This window comes from Zonotrichia albicollis, chromosome 18, assembly GCF_047830755.1.
Source record: "Zonotrichia albicollis isolate bZonAlb1 chromosome 18, bZonAlb1.hap1, whole genome shotgun sequence".
Classification (NCBI taxonomy): domain Eukaryota; kingdom Metazoa; phylum Chordata; class Aves; order Passeriformes; family Passerellidae; genus Zonotrichia; species Zonotrichia albicollis.
In genome coordinates, this window is record NC_133836.1 from 13,976,706 (window position 1) to 13,999,093 (window position 22,388).

The 22,388-nt window shown below is 59.1% G+C and overlaps 1 protein-coding gene across 2 annotated transcripts; it reads left to right on the forward strand.

Moving 5' to 3' along the window:
• Positions 1-1,698: 1,698 nt before the first annotated feature.
• SCARF2 (scavenger receptor class F member 2) lies at positions 1,699-22,156 on the forward strand. 2 transcript variants are annotated; one of them, XM_074554183.1, is made up of 12 exons: positions 2,367-2,447; positions 7,504-7,562; positions 8,436-8,478; positions 9,052-9,153; positions 9,466-9,985; positions 10,083-10,301; positions 10,674-10,802; positions 13,185-13,288; positions 13,428-13,545; positions 15,539-15,660; positions 19,766-19,918; positions 20,227-22,156. In XM_074554183.1, the coding sequence occupies exons 5-12, from the start codon at positions 9,504-9,506 to the stop codon at positions 21,429-21,431; spliced, it is 2,532 nt and encodes an 843-aa protein (XP_074410284.1). In that variant the 5' UTR covers positions 2,367-2,447; positions 7,504-7,562; positions 8,436-8,478; positions 9,052-9,153; positions 9,466-9,503; the 3' UTR covers positions 21,432-22,156. The 2 variants fall into 2 exon arrangements, with proteins under 2 accessions (XP_074410282.1, XP_074410284.1); XM_074554181.1 differs by lacking the exon at positions 8,436-8,478 and having other exon boundaries at positions 1,699-2,447.
• The last annotated feature ends 232 nt before the right edge of the window (positions 22,157-22,388 follow it).

A 22,388-nucleotide genomic window follows, 5' to 3' on the forward strand; every position in this document is an offset into this window, starting at 1 on the left:
CACAGCATCCTCAGCTTCTCCAGCCTCTTATGCCAGCTGGCAGCATCTTCTGAGGGAACAGCTTATCTCCCTGGCTGCAGCCCAGCCCCTGCCCTGCCCTGGCTTACACGGGTAGAAACGGAGCAGTCAAGCTGCATTGCCTGCTGGCCAAGAGAAATACAAGTTAAGTTTATGGAAGCCAAAAAACCATACAAAAGCTGACATATCCTCACACAAAGCACCAGCACAGCGAAGGTGAGGCAGTGTGATCTTGCCCTGACTCATTGTGACTGGGACAGCAGAGCACAAGGCCTGCTCAGCACAGTGCAGGGGGATGAAGCTGTGGAAACAGCCTGAGTGAGCCTGCAGCTCCAGGTGGACACAACTGCCCGGGGGGGCACCACCACCAAACCCAGGTTTCTACCTAACTTGTGAGCTGAACCTCCTCACCCCTCTTTCCTCAGCAGAAAGGGATGCCGAGCTCAGCCTGAGTCATCCTAAGGAAGAAGCAATTTGTGCCCCTATGGTTTACTCACTCCAGCAGCTGTGAGCAGGGTGGGGCAGGGGGCACAGGGATGTGGAGGCAGGGGGAGATGGGCAAGGGATGCTACTCCCTGGTGCTACTGCCAAACAGGTGGAATGTGCCAGGGCAAATAGGAGGGGAGAGAGGGGCTGCTGTCCTGTGGTCACATTCCCACTGATAAGACCACCAGAGACTTTCCATTGGGAGTCACCTGTCTGAGCAGGAGAGAAGCCTTCACGTGCATCAGTATTGCCAATACTGAAGATGGAGAGAAGCCACCAAGTGCCTTTGCTCTCTGCTTGATGCAAAGATCCCAAGGTGCTCAGATCTCCCTGATCCTCTCCAGAAGGATGCTGCCCAGCTCTTGCCTAGAGGGATGGAGGCTCCCCATCCCCAGGAGGGTGTGTGGTGCTCAGAGGCAGCTCTTTGAGAGATGCACTGTCTGTACACTCCCCCAGCTCTATGCAAGCCATCAGTATTGAGGGGACACATGCAGCTGTCTAGCTGCATTTGCACTACCTTAAGGGAGATGTCCAGAATGTCCCATCCACATTTCCCCCATGCTATTGTCAGGTGTCCTGGGAACTCAAAGAACCTTGAGCTCTCTTGCAAGTGACCATTGAGCTGAAAATCCAGCTGGCACAGGTTGCTGGCCAAGGAAGCCCTGGCCCATTCAGCGCTGCTGCACTGTCAGGCTGAGGAGGTTCATTGGCTGCCCACCCTGGTAGAAATGTGGGACTCGTGCAGGTGCCCAGGGTGTCCCCCCGATTCCCAGCTGTGTCCTTACAGTGGGTTAACCAACAGCTGCTCTGCAGCCTTTCTGTCGCTGTACATGGCCCTTGGCTCCGCTGCTGCAGGCACCATTTCGCTTCCATGGCTCCTGCACAGCTCCCAACAGACTGGTCCGGGCTGCCAGACACATGGAGATGCCGGATCACTGGCACCTGTGCAGGACCGCTGGACAGTGGGGCTGTCACACACCTGGGGCTACCAGACCTTTGGGGAAGCCACATCCTGCGCCTGTCTCCAGCATCTGGAGTTGCTGGATCCCTGGCTCAGGGGGATGCTGAGGGGCTTTCAGGCTCCTGAAGGCTGCCAAACTGCCAGACAGGCTGACCCTGGGGTCTTTGGACCCCTGGAGCTACTGGAACCACAGGTCAGACAGATCTCAGGGCTGTTGCGCATCTCGGGCTGCCGGATTCCAGACACAGCCAGAGCCTGGGACTGCCGGACCCCCGGGACAATCAAAACCCGGAGCTCTGGGACACCCACGGCTGTCGAACCTCTGGAGCTGCTGGATCCCGGGAGACCCAGACCCCGGAGACCACCAGACTGCCGAAGACTGCCGGGGCTCTGCGGCTTCCAAACCGCCGCGACAGCCGAGCGCCGGTGCTGCCGGTTCGCGGGCCGTCCCCACCCAGAGCCACGGCACTGCCAGGACTCCCGGGAGCTGCAGGACCCCCGGGCTGCGCTGGAAGCCGGGACTCCGCATCCTCCCCGGTTCCAGCGGCGCTGCCCACCCGGTGGAGCCTCTCGGGGCCGTCGGGGCGGCGCTGCCCGGGGCCGGGGCGGCAGCGGCGGCGGCCCCCGGAGCCTGGCCCGCCGTCAGGGGAACCAATGCGGAATTTCCTGGCTGGCGGCGGAGCCCCTCCCGCCGCCGCAGAGAGGGGCGCGGGGGAGGCGGCGGCGGAGGGATCGTAGCTCGGCTTCCGCCCGCCGAGCGGCAGCGGAGACCGGCGGCGAGCGGGGGGCAGCGCCCGGCCCTGGCGGGGCTGTGCCGGCTGCGGCTGGGCCCCGGCGCTCCGCCGCTGATGGCGGCCCGTGGGCTGCGGCCGCCTCGCCGCGCCCGGGCCGGGGCCGCGCTGCTGCTGCTGCTGTCGGTGCTGGGGCGCGGAGCCGCCCAGGAGCTGAGCCCCCGCGGCAGGAACGTCTGCAGGGCCGCCGGGTAGGAGCGGGGCCGGGCAGGTGTGCGGGGCGGGACGGGACCCCGGCGCCGGGGCCGCGGGACGGGACGGGACGGGCTCGCCGGTCCATCCCCCATCGCGGGCAGCCGCGGCGCTGGGCGCCTTCCAAGACAAAGTCCGTCCTGTGCGCGGCTGAGGCGGGGGGAGCCGGCGGCGGGGAGAGCGTGAGGAGCTGAGCCCGAGTGGGGCAGGGACCTGGGGACTGCTCCTGACACGCGCGGGGCTGCGGGGAACCGGTCAGGGATGCCCTCGGAGCCAGTCCTGGATGCCCGGGGCCGATTCTGTTGTAGGGAGCTGGGTTTGGGTGTCTCTGGGGATGGAGTCGTGAGAGGAGGGCAATCCTGCATCCCTGGGGCAGGATCTGCGCTGGGGAGCCCGTCCCGGGTGTCTCCGGGGATCGGGTTGCACTGCTGACCCTGGCCTGGTGGGATGCAGGATGCTCCGGGTATCATGGTAAAGCTGTCCCAGGCTGCTGGGGATTGTGGAGTTGGCAGCCCCAAGACCCTCGTGTTTGGCTTCAGAAAGTGGGTGCTGGCACTGTCTAGCTGTCCCGGGGTCATATTCTGCCTGCCGGGCTGGGACAGGGTCTCGGCAGATGGCACTGGCTTCTCCCGGCTCCCAGTGTCTCACAGGTCCCTTTACATAGCAGCATCACCTCAGCTGGGCTGCTCTGCAGCACTCAGGCTCGGTCTGCCCCGGCTCCCGGGCCAGGCTGGCCCCAGCAAGAGGGGAGAGAGCCCACAGTCCCTGCCTCCCGCCTGGGAGAGCTGGATCCCCCGTGCTTGATGGGGGGCCTAGGCCATAAATGCACCTTTACATCTCGCCTGTGAGGTCAGGAGAGTCCACAAGGAAAACATGTGCTTCAAGCAAGAGGGGCCGCATAATGGCTCCATTCAGCAGGGCCACAGGGCGCTGGTGCCCCCTCCTCAAATTACAGCCGGAGTTTCCTAAGGAGGCATTTCACGAGCCAGAGCAGGCGCAGCTCCCGCCGGTGCTGCTTCTGGACAGCAGGGAGTCGTCCCTCCTCGGGGAGTGATCTGCACAGCAAAGTGCCACTGCATCTCGGGGTGGCACAGGGAACTCGAGTGGTGTCCCCACCTTGCTCCTTGTATGCTGCCCCACGTGCTGGGGGTGAGGGGCCTGGCTTCTCCCCATGCACAAGGACCCCTCATCCCCAGGGATGAAGGCGGGGGAGGTGTGGAACCAGCACCATGGGCTCGGTCTCACTCACTGTGCCCCCCATGGGTGCCATGGCTGTGAAAGAGGCACTGGATGTTGGTTGTGTCCATCCATCCTCTGGCAGGACTGGGGCCTGCAGGCAGCCTAGGAGCTGGGGTGATGGGACAGAGACAGTCCCTAGGAAGCTCAGATGAAGTTTGCATCATTTTCTATCCCTCACCCTTCTGCAAACCCTTCTTCCCTCTCCACCCACCCCCATCCTTGCTGTGTACAGTGGACATGGAGGCCTCTCCATACGTTGCCATCCAAACCCACCCCAGTGGCCCCAAGGCCCTGATGCTGCCCTCCTGAGGCCAGGGGCTCTGGGACTGGAGGTGGCTTTGGGAGGAGGTCCCAGTATCCTCCACCCAAGGCTGTTGGAGCTTGTTGGACCCTTAGCTCTGCAAAGCCCCTTCAGACATCCTGTGGAGATGCCACCATGGGTTTCAGAGGGCTCAGGATTGTGTGACTTATTGGGGCCTGGGTCCCAAGTAGAAATTCAAGGAATAATTTAGGGCAGAAGGAAAGGGCATATTTGGGGCTCTTTGGGGTTTTGTGTTCTAAATTCAACTTATCCTTAAATTTGAAGTTCTTTTATAATTTGTTTCCCATTGGTATGACCAAAGGTGCCAGTGGTGACAGCCTGGACACTGCTTTGACCCTGTCCTGCTCTCTTGCTAACATTCTCTTTTCCTTTAGTCTTTAATTTTATTTCTCTGCCCAAAGGGTTTCTATTTATGCTCATGATGCTATTCCTGCCTGCACTGGGGATCTGTCTGTCTGTCTGCACCCTGAGGCTAGTGTCAGGGAGCTGCAACTGGCATCAGCTGGGGAGTGCCAGTGCCTGGGACCCAGTTATCCCAGGCACACTGTGTGCCAGCTGGGTGGCACAGAGGAACATGAGCACTGGGGTGATGCTTGGAAGGAGCAGTAGGGCGGGGATGGAGAAGCAGTGGGCATGGGGAGGGTGCCAGTGGTTCTCTGAGCACCAGGGTTATGCTGGGTGTCTGCAGGGCTCCTTTGCAGCTCCATCCATGGGTTGAGCTGGGTGGTCTCACATGGGACCACATGCAGCAGCTCCCAGTTGAGCCCCGGAGTCCTGTTCCTGCTTCCAGGGATGTGAGCCTGCTCCTCATTGTTCAGGGCAGGCTGTGCTGGTCTCATTAAGGAGCCACCCCTCCTGCCTCAGAGGCCTCTCTGTAGGATACTAATCCACCATAAAAATATTCTACCTTTGTGAAAAGCCTGGGATCATTAGCTGAGACCCCAGTGCTGCTCAGCATGAGCAGGACATGACTGTGGGGTAGGGGCAAGCCTGGCATGGAGGGCTTGTCCCTGCAGGTGACAGCTCCAGCTCTGCACACAGCCCACTCCTTTTCCTCCACATCAGCTGAGGTCTCAAGCCCTGGCCACAGCTCAGAGGCAGATTTTCATTGTTTTTTTCCCAGCACTTGTAGTGCTTTGAAGGAAAAAAAGTACTTGCAGAATGGATGTTTGCAGTGCCATGTCCGTGTGGATCAGGAACGAGCTTTTAAACACAACTCTCAGTTATCCTTTTCCAGTGGTCAGGGGGCATGTGGAACAAGCCCTTTGTCAAGGAGCTGAGGCCATGAAACACCTTTCAGTCCCCCACCCTGGTGAGCATTGGTGACCTGCAGCCTGCACTGTCCCTCTGTGGGCTGCCTGTGCTGGGACCAGTCCGTGTACCCCGCTGGGAGCAATGGCTTTCCAGTGCCACATCCTGGCTACCTCTCCTTGCCACAGGACCAAGTTTATTTGTTGTCAAAGCTGCTGATAAATGAGATGGGTGCTGAGCAGGGTGTGGGAGACCATCAGCAGGCACAGGGAAGGAGAGATAAGCTATCAGGGAACAGATAAGCCCAAATCCTGTGAGGCGGTGGGCTGGCTCCCAGCTGGGGTGGTTGTGGTGCCGCTCACCTCCTCCAGCTCATGGCAGAAGTTTTCCCCTCCTGCCACCATGTCCCAGCAACTCCCAGCTTCCCACCATCAACTCATCACAAAGGATATTTTTTGGCACATTTTAGGCAATGCCCATTTTGGTGGCCAGACTGAGCTGTTGGAGGCAGATTTCCAAGGTGGAAGGGTTTCCTCTGGTAAACCTGTGATGATTTCATTCTAAAGCCACCAAACTGAATTTCTAAAGGGTGGACTGGTGAAAGCAACCCCAGGTGCAACAGTGAGGCTTTGGCCATGCCGTGGGAGGGCAAGAGCACCATGGGCCCTTCTCCACCTCTGCCTGAGTATCCCAGCACAGCTGGCAAAGATTTTTGGGGGGCACAGCCCGAAGCCTTTTGCAGAGGACCTTGACTCCAGCCTGCCCAGTCCTCAGGGAAGCGATTTGGTGGTTGCCCCCCTTTGATATTAACCCCATGCATTAACCCTTTGCATGCTCGGGGGGAGCAGAGCCCCAAGGGTCCGTGTGGGAGGGTGTTTGTGCCGCTGCCATTGCAGCATCCTGGGGCCGCTTCCAGAGGCTGCAGAGATGGAGCTATTTTGGGCTCCGGCTGCAAGGCATTTTTTCCAGGCCTTGAATCATTTTTGTGGTTCTTTTCTGCCTCCTTTCCAGCTTTTCGCCGCCGGCCCCGCCGCGGGGTCCCGGTGGGTGCTGCGGGCGGGCGCGGCCGCGGGGCGCGGGGCCGAGGCGCCGCTGGCAGCCCCGGACGGGACGGGCGGTCTGGCAGCCAGACGGGTCCTGTGACCGCGCTGCGCTCCGGCGAGCGCTTCCTCGCTGTCTCCTCCTCTTCTGCATTTGTTACATATAAAGAGGAAAAGGGGAAAAAAAAGGAAAAAGAAGAAGAAAAAGCCAGATGCATTCCAGGCTGCAGCGCCAGCCCAGCCCGGGTGAAGTTTCCCTTGACTGCGGCAGCGGCCGGGGCTGTTTGCGACCCTTCAGCATCGCTCCCTCCCTGTGGGTCACCCCAGGCAGGAGTGGGTGGCTCCAGGGATGGACAGAGATTTCTGTGGGGTCATGGGGAGGGAGTGAACTCCCCACCCCCAACTGCAGCATCATGAGCCCCCAAACATTTGCCATGGGGGGTTCTTTGACAAAGTGTGGGTGGGATGTCCCCACGTGTCCCTTCCCAGCAGAGAGCTGAGCATCCCTGGCCAAGCCTCTGGGTGGGTCTGAGCCCCCATCCTGGTCAAGCTTGAGCCAAAAATGCCTTGCCTGATGATGCTGTGCCTGGCAGTCCCTGGAGGTGATGGCACTCCAGGACTCTCAAGAGCTCAGGGACACATTCCAGCTGCCTGCAATTGGCCTTCCCCTGCTTCTACATAGGGACACTCCCTGGGAGCTGGCTGTGTTCCAGCCATTCCAGCCAGGTGCTTCCAACCTGCCTTTGGGATTCCATCCCCGGGCCACAAAGCACTGGCCTGCAATTCAAGTCATCTTTTCCCCTGGGACATTTAGAGCCTTCCCTTTTTTCTTTTTTTTTTCTTTTTTTTTTCTTTTTTTTTCTTTTTGGGGGGGGGGGTAGGCCTTCGGATTTTTTTTTATTGTGGAGGTTGCACACATGACTTTTGCTTTTTCATCACTCATTAATGGGAAAAACTGGTCCTATTCTTACTCCTAGCATCACCTTAGTGGCTGGTGGGGCATCCGTGGGATCTCCCAGCAGATCCATTAACTCTCTGTGTGCTGGAGGAGGAGCCAAGAGCTCTTCTTCCTCTTTGGAGGTGCAGAAACTCCCAGCAGGATCTCTTACCATCATGGCTTCAGTGCTCCTGGTGGGTTTTTGGGAAGGGCCAGGACTTTCTGAGGGTTGTAACTATTTGTGATACTTTCTTTTATCCCTGCAGCTCCTCAGCTTTCGTGTGCTGCCAGGGATGGAGGCAACAAGGGAGCGAGTGTTTAATAGGTAAACACCAGCATTTTGCTTCATTGGGCTCTGCCCATCCTTCACTGAGCCCTCCTGGCCTCACCACCACTGTCAGGGGCCACCTTGATGTGTCCTGTGGCTGGGACTCCCTGTCCTGTCTCCCTGCAGTGCCCCAGGCAAACACCGTGTGGATGGAATGGGTGCTCAGCTCCCCAGGGCTCAGAGCTGGGGGGGTTTCTTTCCTTGCCAGCCAGCTCTGAGTCTGAGGACTTGGGGGTGCTGCTCGGGGCCCTAAGGGACAGTGAAGTGTCCCCCAGGGTGAAGGTGCAGCTGCAGGGATGGGGCTGAGATTCCTCACAGATGCTGCAGCAGCGTGGGGACTGAGCCAGAGCCAGCAGTGAAGCTGAAGCTGCCCACACCAGGCACGTGGTCTCTTGTGGCCTCACTGGGAAGAGGTATTGGGGCTGCCAAAGACCCCTGAGCTTGGGCTGAGACCCTAAAAGGTGTCAGAGCTCTTAACTGGGGGCCACAGTGAGCCCAGCATGGATGCTCAGCATGGAACCCTGGGAGCATCATTCCCTGCATTGCCACCACAGTGGAGGCAGCTGCTCTGGGGCTCCCCCACAGGCTCAGCCGGCCACAGGGCCCACCACACCCCAGGGGAGCTGGAGGTGGCACTTTGCAGCTGGGACCAAAGCACACATAACCAACTAACCCACTGTGCATGAGCCCTTAACCACTCACTGCATGCGTTGGGAGCAGGATGTGCCTGCTTGGAGGGGAGAAGGACAGGGTCTGGCAGGACAGTGGGGGGAGGATGGTGCCACAGTGAGCTGTTCTCATCTCCTGCCCCCAAACCTGCTCTAACCGTTAGACTCACTGCTCCTAACCTGTGTAATCTGTCTATTTTAGGGATTTCTATAATATCCATCACCGTAGGTCTAACAGCTCCCAGGTAAGGTGGCTGGGATGGGTGGTTGTCTCTCCCTGCCCCAGTGCCTAAGGAAGCTTGTCCAGGGCGGTGTGGGATCTGCCTGCACCACATCCTGTGCTTGGCTGGCTCCAGGCGTCGGTCTCAGCATGATCCCCTGGGCAGGAGAGTGGCTGGTGGCCTTTGGGGGCAAGTGGCCACATGGGAGAGGCAGTGTGGGATGACAGTGCCCACAACCCCTCTACCCTGTGTCCCCTTCTCCCCTCTAGCAATGCGGAGCTGAGCTGGGACAGCACCATTGGGTGCAGCCTCTGGCAGGGACATGGCTTGGCTGGGTGGCAGGAGGCTGGTGGCTAGGATGGGTGGCCTCCTCTCTTGGTGGCAGAGGTGGAGCTGAGCTGGGTGACGGGAGGCTGGTGGAATTTTTCTGCAAAGGGCCCCATCCAGCCCAGGCAGCTGCTTGCCAGGGTGGCACAGTGCCAAGCTCAGCAGCACTCAGAGGGTCACTGCACAGCCCCTTTTCTGCTCTGGGGGGGCCTGGGGGGCTTTAGGGCACAAGCACTGGTACTCATGGCTGCTGTCTGTCCATCTGTCCAGCCGTGTGCGAGGGGAACTTCACCTGCAAGGAGAACGAGGTGTGCGTCAGGCCCGGCGAGTGCCGCTGCCGCCACGGCTACTTTGGTGCCAACTGCGACACCAGTGAGTACTGGCGGGCGCCTCTGTGTCCTCAGGGCATTCACCGGGGTGGACCTGGCTCATCCTGGGGTGACTTTCCAGAGCAGATCATCAGGGATGGAACTGTGAATGCTCCAGCTCTGCCCTTGCCTGTCCCCTGGCTCTGTTTCCCAGGGCATTGTCCTCTTGCCAGGGTCTCCTCTTAGATCGGGTGCTCTGTGGGGAGGAGAGGGAGGACTGTGGTCAAGAGGTGCTGGGGGGACTGGAGGGCTCCACTGGTGTCTGGCATGGGTTTGTCCCTGTGAGCAGTGCTGAGGCTGATGGCTCTCCCCACAGAGTGCCCCCGGCAGTTCTGGGGTCCCGACTGCAAGGAGATGTGCACCTGCCATCCCAATGGGCAGTGTGAGGATGTGACGGGCCAGTGCACCTGCAACCTCAACCGCTGGGGCCCCAAGTGCGAGAACATCTGCCTCTGCAAGCACGGCAAGTGCGACCAGAGGACGGGCAAATGCACCTGCGAGCCCAACTGGTGGGGCCCACAGTGCTCCAGCTCCTGCTACTGCAGCCACAACTCCCAGTGTGACCAGCAGACAGGCAACTGCCTGTGCCAGCCGGGCTGGTGGGGGCGTGGCTGCAACAACCAGTGCTCCTGCAACAACTCGCCCTGCGAGCAGTTCACGGGGCGCTGCCAGTGCCGGGACAGGACCTTCGGGCCCCGCTGCGACCGCTACTGCCAGTGCTACAAGGGCAAGTGCAACCAGGTGGACGGCACCTGCACCTGCGAGCCGGGCTACCGGGGCAAGTACTGCCGCGAGCCGTGTCCGGCCGGCTTCTACGGCCAGGGCTGCAGGAGGCGGTGAGTGGCCATTGCTGCTGGCTCTGATCCGGCACCGCTGGGAGGTGGCAGCAGGAGGATTTGGGCTGTGGTGGGTGATGGGTTTCCCTCGTTGCAGGTGTGGGCAGTGCAAGAGCCTGCAGCCGTGCACCGTGGCCGATGGGCGCTGCCTGACTTGTGAGGCGGGCTGGAATGGCACCAAGTGCGACCAGCCCTGCTCACCCGGCTTCTACGGAGAGGGCTGCGAGAAGCTCTGTCCCCCCTGCAAGGATGGCCACACCTGCAATCACATCAATGGCAAATGCTCCCACTGCAATCCAGGCTGGATCGGAGACCGGTGAGTGCCGCTGGGTGCAGCACTGGGCTCTGGGAGAGCAGTGCCTGACTTCCCTGATTCTCCCAGGGAACGGGGTCACTGAAGGGTTTTGCAGCCCTGGAACCGATCCTGGGCACGGTAGTTTGCAGAAGCGCATCCCAGTTTGAGAGCTGAGCCCCACTGAGCCATCCAGGGTCCGTGGGACATAGGCAGGGGTCTCGCAGACTCCCTCCAGTTCCATGGCTGTGTCAGTGGGCTCAGTCTATTCCTGTACCCCTCTCCTGGCTTCAGAAACCACAAGCCACCACGGTGATATACAGCCCTGTCTCCGTGCATGTGGAGGGATGCTGGAGGTCCCCAAGTGCTCCAGCCTCTTGCCCTCATCCCTCCCAGGTGTGAAACCAAGTGCCGGAACGGGACATATGGGGAGAACTGCGCCTTCGTCTGCAGCGACTGCGTCAATGGCCAGTGCCACTTCGAGACTGGGCAGTGCCTCTGCCACCCCGGCTCCCATGGCACATAGTAAGTGAGGCTCTGGTGAGCTTGCCTGGGGGCATCTCATGGCACAGGTGATTCTCGGGCACCTCCTGCCCCCTTGTGCCCTGTGCTGTTGCCAGCTGAGAGGTTTCCTGCAGCAGAAGTGCTCTTGGGTGATAGTTGGGATGATTGGTGAGCAGAGAGGGAAGGACAAACTCCCAGAGCAGCAAGGGGTGTTGTGCTTTAGAAAAGGCCTGTTTGGCAAAAACAAATCAACAAAAAGTGGTGGTTTGTTGGGGTTTTTCAAGTCAAGGGTGGAATTTCTATCCAAAAACAGAGAGAAAACCACATCACAGAATTACAAACAGCCTCACAAGGGATGGCATTCCTGGAGGGCTCCCACTTAAAGCTCTGCCTCTGGCTGGGGTCTTCCCCAGGCCTTCTCCTTCCCCCACTCCAGGGGCACAGGGACCATCAAGGGTCTACTCATCCTCGGGTAGTTTTTCCCAGCATGGGACTGAAATGTTGTGTGAAAAGATGAGGAAAGCATTTTCCACCCAGCTGGGACATGCAGACAGCTCCTCCAGGTCCCACTGCGTGGTGCTCAGGTTTTCCCAGCAACTAACAGAGGGTGACAGCGAGGATGGGGATTTAGAGCTGGCATCTTGCCCGTGCTGGCATTTCACTGAAGGCATAAAAACAGAGAGCATTTGCATTTTGAGGGGTGGTGTGGTGGGGCTTTTCCACCTACCTGTGGTGCTGGAACAGTTGCTGGACACTGGCACCAGTTTAGTATGCCCAGCCTGGGCATCATGGCCACCTTTGGTAGCAAAGGCAGAGGTGAGAGGGTCTCAGAGGTATTAGAATATTACTGAGGGGCCGTGGTGATGCTTTCATCACAGTGCCAGAGGGCTGAGTGTGGATTAACCTGTTCTGAGACCCTGGCACAGCACTGGGAAGGTGGGGATGGGGGATGCGGGGATGCTCAGGATGCAGCCTTGGTGCTGGAACCTTGAGCTGAGCTGTGCCAAGTGGTGCAGTCAGGCAGGCTCAGGAATGTTCTGGGTGCTCAGGCAAATCCCTGTGACTATATCCAAACCAGTGGTTTTGTCAGCAGGGTACAATTTTGCTAAAAAGGGCATTTCTGCAATGAAGGCACAAGCAACGTCCTTGCCATACAACATGTCCTCTCAGCTCTGTGTCAGGAGCACGCTAAAGGAGCAGCTGCTGAAATATTTTTGTGTTCACAAAGTGCATTATCTTCTCTGTCTTTCCCAGAAGTATCAGGACTCTCCTGGAAAAAAATCACCCTCCTCTCCTTTCCCAAAATCTCAGCCTGGGGCAGAGCTGTGGGGCCAAGTGGTGGGGTGAGAGTTTTGGCCTTGCTGGGGGCTATCTCTGCTCCTGTTCTGCTGCTTTAGCTGCCCCGTGCAGCACAGCAGATGTGGGAGCTCAGCACCCATCCTGGCAGGCACATGACAGGCACACAACTGGCACATGACAGGTGCACAGCAGGCACCAGGCTTGGCCAAGGTGGCACTTTGCAAGTTGTTGGAGTGTGAAATGGGCTGAGCAGCCTCGGGGCACGGTGCCCAGGGCTGGGGGCAGCTGTGTCCCCAGGGGAGTGGGTTTGGGCTGGGGCCCACTGGCTCCGTCCAGCTGCAGCCCCTCCAGCTGGGATGCAGCTGGCAGAGGATTTGGTGCCCAGCAACACTGCCAACATGTCCCAGCTCCAGCTGGGTCCTGCTCTGCAGTGCTTGGCCCATGGCTCGGAAGACAGGTTGGGATGGATCTGCTGACACCATGTTTTCCATGCTCAAGCCCTTGAGACTTGTGGATTGGTGCCCGTTTATGCTTGTCCCCATCATCTCCATGACACCATCAGGAAGTCATTTTACCAGCAGTGGAGATTTGGCACCAGGCATAACCAAACTGGAGGGGTCTTAGGGCTGCTCTGTTGTTTTTCCTTCTTGGAGGCAAAAAAAATGTCAATCTGGGCACTTTCCCAGCTTGTGGCCACTGTGGCTTTGCCTGGCTGGGTGGAGGGTGGGGTTTGGAGTGGCCACATCACCACTGAGCTGAGCTGGAATCCCTGTGAGTGACATCAGGGTGTCTTTAGATGTGACTGCTGGGTTGATGACCTTTCCTAATTACTGTGTCTAATGGTGAAGTGATGTGCAGAGAGCAGTAAGAGCGTCTGAGATCAGCAGGGCCAAATCCCTTGAGTGATGCAAAGCCATTGCATGGGTGATGGGCTCCTGGTGTCTGTGGGTTAAGGGTTCCCCAGGGTGTGGAGGAGCTGTGTCGGAGCAGGCTGGAGGCTGCTCCCTGGGACAGGGAGGGTTTGGGAGAAGCTGGCAGCCCAGGGCTCCCGCTGTTGTGCCTGGGCTGGGGGATGCACTGCTCTCATCCAGCCCTTCCCTCCAGCTGTAACCTGACGTGCCCTCCTGGGCGCTACGGAGCCAACTGTGCCGAGGTCTGCAGCTGCCATGATGGTGCCTGTGACCCCCTGACGGGCGCCTGCCACATGGGTGAGTGCCAGCACCGGCGCTGGGCTGTGCCACACGGTGGGCTCTGCCACGGGCTGGGCTGTGCCACGGGCTGGGCTGTGCTATGGGCTGGGCTGTGCCACAGGCTGGCCCCAGGCTGAGCCATGGGTCTGCCTTGCAGAAGCCAACCAGAGGATGGGGGTGATCGGGGCTGGGGCCCTCCTGGCACTGCTGCTCATCCTGCTGCTCTCCCTGCTCTGCTGCTGCTGCGTGTGCCGCAAGAAGGACGAGGCCAGTGGGTGAGTGCTGGGGACAGGAGGGATCTCAGCAGGCTGGGAATGTGGAACATCAGTGGGTTCTGGGATTGACAGGGGGATGCAGAGACCATGCTGGGACAGTGGTAGTGCAGGGAAATTGAGGCAGAACTGTGCTGCTCACGTGACACCATGTGGGTACAGGGTCTGAGCAATCCTGCTGCATCATCAGGGTGATGGAGGGACTCAGGGTGAACCCTCCCAGGGGAACACCTTCCTGCTCTGACTTTGTTTCTCTCTCGTGGGCCATCATTTCACAGACACCTGCCCAGTCCCCTCCAGTCACTAGGGTCTGGAGCTGATCTGCAAAGGAGGCCCTGAAACACAGCAAGGGCTACACGACATGGCCAAAACCTTCAGAACAAATCCCTGAGCAAAGGGATGAGGCCTAGGGGACAGGGGGGATGCTGACTGTCCCACGTGGGGATGGATGATCAGAGCTGGGAGGATGGGTTCCTGCAGCAAGGTCGGGATGCTGACAGCATTTTAGAAGCACCAGGTTAACATCCTACCATGATAATAGGAGTGGGGACAGACTCAAGGCAGGGGGAAAGGTTTGTGCTGCTTAGCAAGAGATGAGAGGACTGTTGGAGCTCGTCCAGATGTAGAGAAAACCCCCTCATGCCACCAGTCACTGCACAGGAATTTTCCAGAAGCTTCCCCTTGCAGCCCTGCAAGCTCAATGCCAGCCAGGCACAGCTGGTTTGGAGAGCCTGCAGGCTGCAGGTAATGATCCTGCAGATAAAGCACAAACCCATCAGGTGAGGAATGGCCCAGGGAGAGGGCAAATGGCTCCAGACAGTTTCCTCTCTCCCAGAGTGCCCAGACCACAGTGTCCCCAGATACTGGGTGACCCGTGGAGCGGTCCCAGCGTGGTCCCTTGCAGATTCCCTTGAGTCAACTCACAAAGTCACTCACTCCCGTGGCTGTGGAAAATTGGTTGAAGGCATGGCCCCAAGAGGCTTCAAAACCATAGAGCAAATAAAGAGAAGCCACGTTTGGCTTTGGGTTGGGATGATTTTTTTTTAAGGTTTGGGGTCTTGACCAGACATTGCGGGTATCTTGGGGCTGCACTGCCAATGGCCGTGGTTGGATCCAACCTTCCCACCATCCCCTGGCACTGCTCAACATCCTGGTGTGATGCAAGCTGGTTCCTGGGGCTGGCAGCAGCCTCTGTGGGTCCTCAACTCCTTCAGCCTGGGCACACCCCTGCTTTTCATCCACCCCATTATCACTCCAAAACCCCTTTGCACTTGCTGCATCCCTGAGCTGCTGCCTGTCTCTGTTGCCCATGAAGTCTGTCCCCACCCCTGGAGGGGAGCTGTGGGAACTCAGCACATCACTCCAGATATCCAGAGTTACTGAGACAACCCTTGGGGAGCTTGGAAATCCTGGAATGTTGCCAGGAGTGCTTGGTGGTTGGATTTTGACCCTGCACGGGATGTGCCACCTGTTTGAGGACAAGAGAATCACTTGGGGCTAAATGGTATAGGCATTAAGTATTCACAGGGTGAAAATATAGATTTTAGGATTTTGGTACAGGGGGGTTATGGAGATAAGATGGAGGGATCAGGGCATGTCTTGTCCTTCTTTCTTCTTCTTGTCATCCATTTTCTGTGGTGATGTTGGCACTTTGGGATTGATTCTTGGTGAAGGTGCACTTGCTAATATGGGTGAAAGGTATTGGGAAATAAAGGTAAATATGATTTACGTAGTTTTTAGTATAAAAATAGACGACCGCCCAGTGGGAGGTCAGAGTGCCCTTGGCTGCCTTGCTGGTCAGACCTCTGTCGGGCTGGAAGAAAATTCTATAGATAAGCAATAATAAACAATCTGAAGACTAAAAATCTGAAGAGTCCAGACTCCTCCTTTGGAGCGCAGGCTGTCCCAAGGCCATCCTGCCCGGGTCTGGGCAGAGACAAACAGCCGGAGCGGTCAGGGAGCAGCGCCTCTCACAGTGCCATTGCCTTTTCTGCAGCTCCAGCCACGACCCAGCAGCAGCCAAGAAGCCTCCAAGGCGTTTGTGTGGGCGGTTCAGCCGGATCGGGATGAAGCTCCCACGCATCCCCCTGCGCCGCCAGAAGCTGCCCAAGGTCATGGGTAAGGCCCTGGGGTTTGGGGAGGGTGCAGAGAGCCAGGTTTTACTCCTGTCAGGGCAGCACGTGTGGCTCAGAGCAGGGTGGTGAGCATGGCAGGGGAGTGGCAGGGACACACAGATCTCTGGGAGCATTTCAGTGCTTGGTGTGAGCTCGCAGGAGCTCAGCCCTTTCTGTCTGCAGCTTCTGGATGTCCAAGCACGTTTTGCTTTGTGAGGATGCAAAGGCTGTACCGGGTTCTAGAGCTCTGCTGAGTAGTTTTGGGTTTATTCTCCCGAGGTTCCCCTGCAGAGGAATGGTCCCTGTCACGCAGCAGGATGCCTTGTTAGTGCTTTTGATCCTGAAGTAAGCCCAGGAGCCAGAGCATCTGTGCAGATGCCCTCCCTCCTGCCATGTGCAGCAGAGTTGAGGATGGAGGGGCAGACATTTGGGTTGAGCCTCACTCTCTGCCCAGGCACAGAGCTGGCTTGTAGGGAGCTGCTAATACCTGGCAAAGCCCCTGGCCTGGCCTGGCACTGTCAGGGCTGTTGGGGACCCCCTGCATCCCAGCAGCTGGGGAATGCTGTCCCTTGCACCCTGAACTCTCCTTGCAACTCTTCCTAGCATGGGGAGCTGGGGATCTGCTGCAACCCCATTAACTAAACTTTGTGTGAAGGCAGCAATCCCTGCCCTGTGCTGGGACACGTTTCAACCCCAGCCCCTTCCTGAGCCCAGCCCCTTCCTGAGGCCACGTCCTGGCACCGGTGGCTCAGCCTGAGGCTAAATCCCTCATCCCAGGCAGGACACAGAGGTGACGCCCATCCCAGCACACCAGGCACTACTCAGCACCAGGCTGGGGGGACAACCCACAGCAAAGCCCTACCTGGAGCAGGGTGTGCCAGGGCCCAAGAAACATTCCTGCTGCAAGGATAACAGAGGGTCACAGAGGCTGTGTTTGTGCAAGGGGCCAGGGAAGGGCTTGGGGAGGACAGAGGGTGCCTGTGTGCAGTGAGGGTGAGGGGGGCTGCCTGCAGGCGGCTGGCAGCAGTCCAGCTGCTCTGTGTACACGGGGCAGCAGCAGCCCAGGGAAAGGGGTTGGATGGTCTCAGGTCCCAGCAGGGCTGGGGCTGTTCCTGGAGTCCGTCATGGAGCTGAGAGTTGGCATCTCCCTGAAGGGAAAGGCTTTGCTCAGGGCTTGCCTTGCGTTATGTGGCACAGTGCAGTCCCTGTGGGCTCCAGCAGCTCCCAGTCCCACTGACACGTGGTCTGGTAGAGCCCCCACAGGCTCTGGGGACCCCGGGGTGACAGTGCTCTGTTGGGTTGCCTGTAGCAGCTGCCCCCCTGATGCCCAGTGACCTCCCTGATGCCCAGTGACCAGGCTGCCACATCATGACCACACCTGGTGCTGTGGAAGCCACAACAGCCAGTGGCCACCTGCAGAGGACGTTTGTTCCCCATGCTGGTCCTGCCCCAGCAGGGGGGTCCCAGGGTTACTGAAGTGCACCATCCCAAGGGTCAATGCTGGAGGTGCTCAGGACCTTGTGGGGATGTCACAGTGAAACTGGTGCTGGCTGGCCCAGGCACTGGTCACTCTGGATCTGCCCACAGTGTTGGCCATCTGTTTGCTGACACCAGGTAGGTTTTCTCTTCTGGGCTCAAACACCAGTGAGCACCAGCCTACTCATGGTAGAACATTCCCAGGTGGGACTGCAGGTCTTGAAGCCCCACTAGCGCTCACTGGGTGCCTGGAATCTCAGGGTCCTCCCTCAAAACTGCTCCCCAGCCTTGGCACCAGTTTTGGATCCACAGCATCTCCCCAGGGATTATCCCTGAGCTGGCAGCCTGCAGGGCCACCCTGGGCTGGCACCAGCAGCCATAGGGCCAGCTTTTGGGTACCCCTGTGTGTGGGATTTGCTCAGGTCACCCTGAAGATGCCAGGGCTAACCTGAGCCCAGCACCCCACCACGTGTCCTCCCCAAGCTGCAAAGCTCAGCCAGCCCCAAGAGTGATGCTGGTCGTGGGGAGCTTGGGATGAGTGGGAGGGGATGGCCAGGAGGACTCTGGGATCCCTCTCTCATGGTTTTTCTGCTGCTGTTCTCTGCCTCATCCCAGTCTTGAGACCAGCTGGCCACTGTGCAGGCAGGGCTGGGGTTGTTTCCTGATGCTGTGGCTCCGGGAGATTTTGGGGAGCAGTGACAGGTAGAGATCTGTGGGAAGCATCCACATTTCCCTCAGCCCCAACAGCCAGGGAAGAAAAATCCCTGGCAACCATGCTGGAGACCCCAAGCCTCCCAAAGCTTCCAGGTGCACTACATATCCTTATTTCATAATCTGGCTGTGTCATGGGTCTCCCTGCAGTCCTGGAGTCGCCTCGTGGCTGTGAGTCCCAGCCCCGGCACGCCTCCTCTCAGGAAGCATCTCCCTTCATCCGCTTCCAGACGGCTGCTTTTAATTTTCTCTTTTTGGTTTTTATTACAAGGAAAGCCATGTTGGAGCTGCCGCCTCCCCCTCTCTGGGCCATTTGCTCTTTAAATATCTCTGCTTGGGTTTTTGTTTCTCCTTGCTCTAAGAAGCCCAACTGTGCATGGGTGAGCGTGTAGCGCTGCTGTCATTTACACAGCCTTGCTTGTCTGAAGCCACATTCCCTAGTAAAGGATAAACATTCCAGTGAGCATCCCAATCACTCTAAAAGTTATTTTATTGTAAATCAGGGATGTGCTCCAGGGTTCAAACAGTCCAGGCAGGCCATTGCAGCATGACTGGGATGCAATTGGGATGTTCAAAGGTTAAAAATACCAGGCAATAGCCATGTACAGCTGGGAGCCTCTCTGTGCATGGGGTTTTCATGGAATCACAGACTATCCTGAGCTGGGAGGGATCCACAGGGATCATCAGTGCAGCTCCTGGTCCTGCACAGACATGCCAGCAGTCCCACCCTGTGCCTGAGAGCATTGTCCAAACAGTGCTGGAGCTCTGGCAGCCTTGGGGCTGTGCCCATTCCCTGGGGAGCCTGGGCAGTGCCAGCACCCTCTGGGACCACCCTTTTGCAACCCTTCATCCAAAGCAAGCCTCTGCTCTGCTTTGGAGGCAGCTTGTCACTGTCCCAAAAGCCAGTGAAAGGTGATGGGGACAAGTGCATCTCCTGCTGCATGGCTCTCGGGGAGGATCGGTCCCTCCTCCCAGCTGGGTGCTGCCTCAGTTCTGTGGGTACCTGAGGAGGCTGCTGAAGCTGTGGGCACCTGAGGAAGCACCTCAGGGTGTGTTGGGGCATGAGCTTATGCGGAAAAAACCTTAAAAAAATATCAAACTGAAAAAAAGGTCACTCCAGCACAGACAACTCCTAACTGCTCAACTTCTCTGTTTTGTTTTATGAACACAGTTTTTCCTCTGGTGGTTTCTCTCTTCCACTTTGCTTCTCTGTGGGTGGCCCCTTGTCAGAGGGGCAGTGCCAGGGAGTGAAGGGAGGCATGCTCCTACTCAGCTTCAGGAGGGAAGGAGCTGGCAAAGGGATTGAAAAATGGCAGAATAGGGAAAATACACATCCCTCTGCTGCAGGCTTCCTTTGATCATCCTGAATCCATGTGCAAAAAGCACATGAAAAAGGAAAATGCAGACAGTGATGCTGAAGTGGGAATTAGTGGAATTAAAGCCAGCAGCTAATTTTCTCCCTGGGAAGGGGACAGTCACAGTGCCAGGACCCTCTTTGCAGGGTGGCTGTGCTGGGTTGCATAGCTCATGGGTGACCACCAAGACACTCACCAAGTCCTCATGGGACCGAGGGTTTGGGTGGCTTGTCCCTCACCATGTGAATCCTCAATTTGGGCAGCTGGAGACGGAGACAGATGGAAGTGTGAGGCTTGAACAGACTCTGCTGCCCACAGCACAAGCACGGGGTATACTGGGCATCATCACTGCTGATTGATGGCTTTTGTGGACACTTGGCTGAGGGACCTGGTGGGACTGTGCAGCAAGAGGTGTCCCCATGCCTTGGAGGCTGTCCCTGTCCCTGTCCCTGTCCCTGCAGGAAGCTGGGCAGTGGGGAGGCTGTGCAGCTTCCACCCTCCTGGCTGGCAGCAGGGACTGGGGGGCTTGGCAGAACTGACACTGACAGCAGTTCCTTGCCCTCACAGTGGCCCACCATGACCTGGAAAACACCCTGAACTGCAGCTTCATCGAGCCACCCTCTGTGGTGGAACAGCCTTCCCCATCCTGGTCGTCCCGCGGCTCCTTCTCTTCCTTTGACACCACGGATGAGGGGCCTGTGTACTGTGTGCCCCATGAAGGTGAGCAGGGTGCATGCCCAGGGGACTTCGGGGACAACACCAGGGGCCTGCTCTATGGAGAGCTGTCCCTCTTGCATGGTGGGGACCGTGTCACCCTGGCTCCTGGTGCCCCAGGAAGGAGTGCAGGTTCCAGTCAAGCCTCCTATGTGGTTTCAGAGCTCCCTCCTCCAGCATTTGCTGCTCAGGGTTAAGAGCCAGGAGATCTCTGACTGGGAGCCTGACTGGTGGGACACTGTCCTGCGGAAGCATCCCAGTCCTTCCCCCCGCAGGCACATCCCACCTGACACTGCTGTGCTGTCTTCCCGCAGATAGCATGGGCGACAGCAGGGACAGAGGGACACCTGCCGGTCCCGGGGACAAGCTGGTAGCCCCAGTCAGCGGGGAGGAAGCAGGAGAATACACGTTCCTGAAGGAGACGGGCTCTGTCAGAGCCTTCCCAACCGACAGCAGCGAGACCCCCCTGCTCAAATCCTCGGACAGCGAGCGCTCCTCCTGCGGCTCGGGCTCGGCCGGCGCCGCGCTCTACGCCAGGGTCGCCCGCCTCTCCAAGCAGTCCAGGGAGGAAGAGGATGCCAGCGCGGAGCCTCGCAGCCCCGGGAAGCCGCCGTCCCCGGAAAGGACCAAGCCCCGTCCTCCAGACCCGGCCACAAAGCCCAAAATCTCCTGGATCCACGGCAGGTACAGCTCTGGCCAGTCCAACTCGCTGCCGGCGCCCAGCCAGTCCCCAGAGCAAGTGGCCGCGCGCTCCGGCAGCCCCGAGCAAGGCCAGGGCTTGGCCAAGAGGAAGAGGAGTCCGAGCGAGACGTCGGCCCATGTGCAGGGCAGAGCGGAGGAGAAGGGCGGTGCCCGGAGCAAGGAGAAAGCGCAGAAGCAACCGAAGGAGCCCGGCGTCCCCGAGGGCAAATCCAGCCTCTACGGGGAGCCGCAGTCACCCACCAAACCCAAGCAGAGGAGCAAAGCCGGCTCCGAGCCCATGGAGACCATCAACGGGGCGGTGCAGAACGCCTTCCGAAAGATGGGCGCCTTCCAGCCGGAGCGGCGCGCCGGGGACGCCAGGGATGCTCCTTGCAGCCCCGGCACCAGCAAACCCCGCTCCGAGCCGCTGCATCCCCAGCTGGCCTCCGAGCTGGCCGCCCAGCTGAAGGAAAAGACTCAGAGCCTCAACAAGGGGGACGGAGGCATCCGGGCGAACGGGGTGGGTGCCCAGCGGGAGAAGCCCACCCCTCCGCAGAAAGCCAAGCGCTCGGCGGCCGCCGGCGGCCAGAAGACCAGCAAACCCTTGCTGCCCACCTCTCCCCATCTGCAAAAACTGATCCCTGCGGCCGCCGAGACGGCAGCCGGGGAGCCCAAGTGGATGGAGAAGCCAAGTGCCGGCAGCGGCCAGGATCAGACTCTCCCCACTGAGCAGACAGCCAAGAAAACCCCCATTAAGAAGCCTCCCAGGAAGAAGAGCCGGGAAGCGAGCCTGGAGCCGCCCAGGGCAGCTGCTGTGCCTGCTCAGGCAGTGCAGTGACCGGGAGCCGCACGCCGGGCAGAAGGACATTAGCCAGCACAACCAGCGAACGTGGGAGCCTGGACTAGGCTGGGGGCACTGGAAGAGCCTTGACCCTCCCTTTATCCACCTCACTCATCTCCCTTTCTGCCTTAGTGCCTCCTGCCCCAGGACCCGGTCCCTCACTCTGTGCCCTGCTCCTGCTCTCTGCCCAGGAGCCGGCCCGGCCGCCAGCCCGGGGGGGCTCCGTGTCTGGCGTGTCCCCCCCCTCCCCTTTTCTTGTAGCAGTATTATCGACCGCATAAGCAGCGCTTGTTGTACTAGAGTGCCCACGGTATATTCTGCAGTAACCGAGCCGCTCGCCTCCCGCGCTCCGCCCCGGTCGCTCGGGGTCGCGGAGCACGGGAGAGGGAGGGAGCTGCTGCTTAGTGCCCCGGGCAGTGCCAGAGATGTGCCCCACGCCATCGCTGGCAGCAGCTCCCCTGCCCCGGCGCCCTCCAGGCACAGCTCTCCACTGCCGGTGCCCGCCGGAGTGGGGTCGAGCTGGTTTCGACCGATGCCACCCTCCCTCCCTCCCCTCCGCCGTGGCGCTGCTCCTGGCCAGGAGGAAGCACTATTTATGGATGGAGGTGGACGCCCTTGGGGTTCCTGCATCCCATCCAATGGAGTTGGAGGGATTCGTTTGGTATGAGAGAGCCTGGCACCTCTGCAGAGCGCTTTCCTAATAAAAATGTATTTCTTCCGTAGCTGGATGCCATCTGTCCCTGCCCCAGCCTTGCCGTGGGCAGGCAACATGCCTAGCCTTGCTTGGGTGCTCCCTGGTCCAGAATGGGATGCAGGGGGGAGATGGATGACCTTGCAGCAGCACAGACTGGTGGTAACAAGCAGCAGACAAATGGGAGGCAGGTTCCCACTGGGGCTGCTGCTACACATGCTCACCTGCTGTGAGAGATGAGCCCTGAGGACAAGATGAGGAGC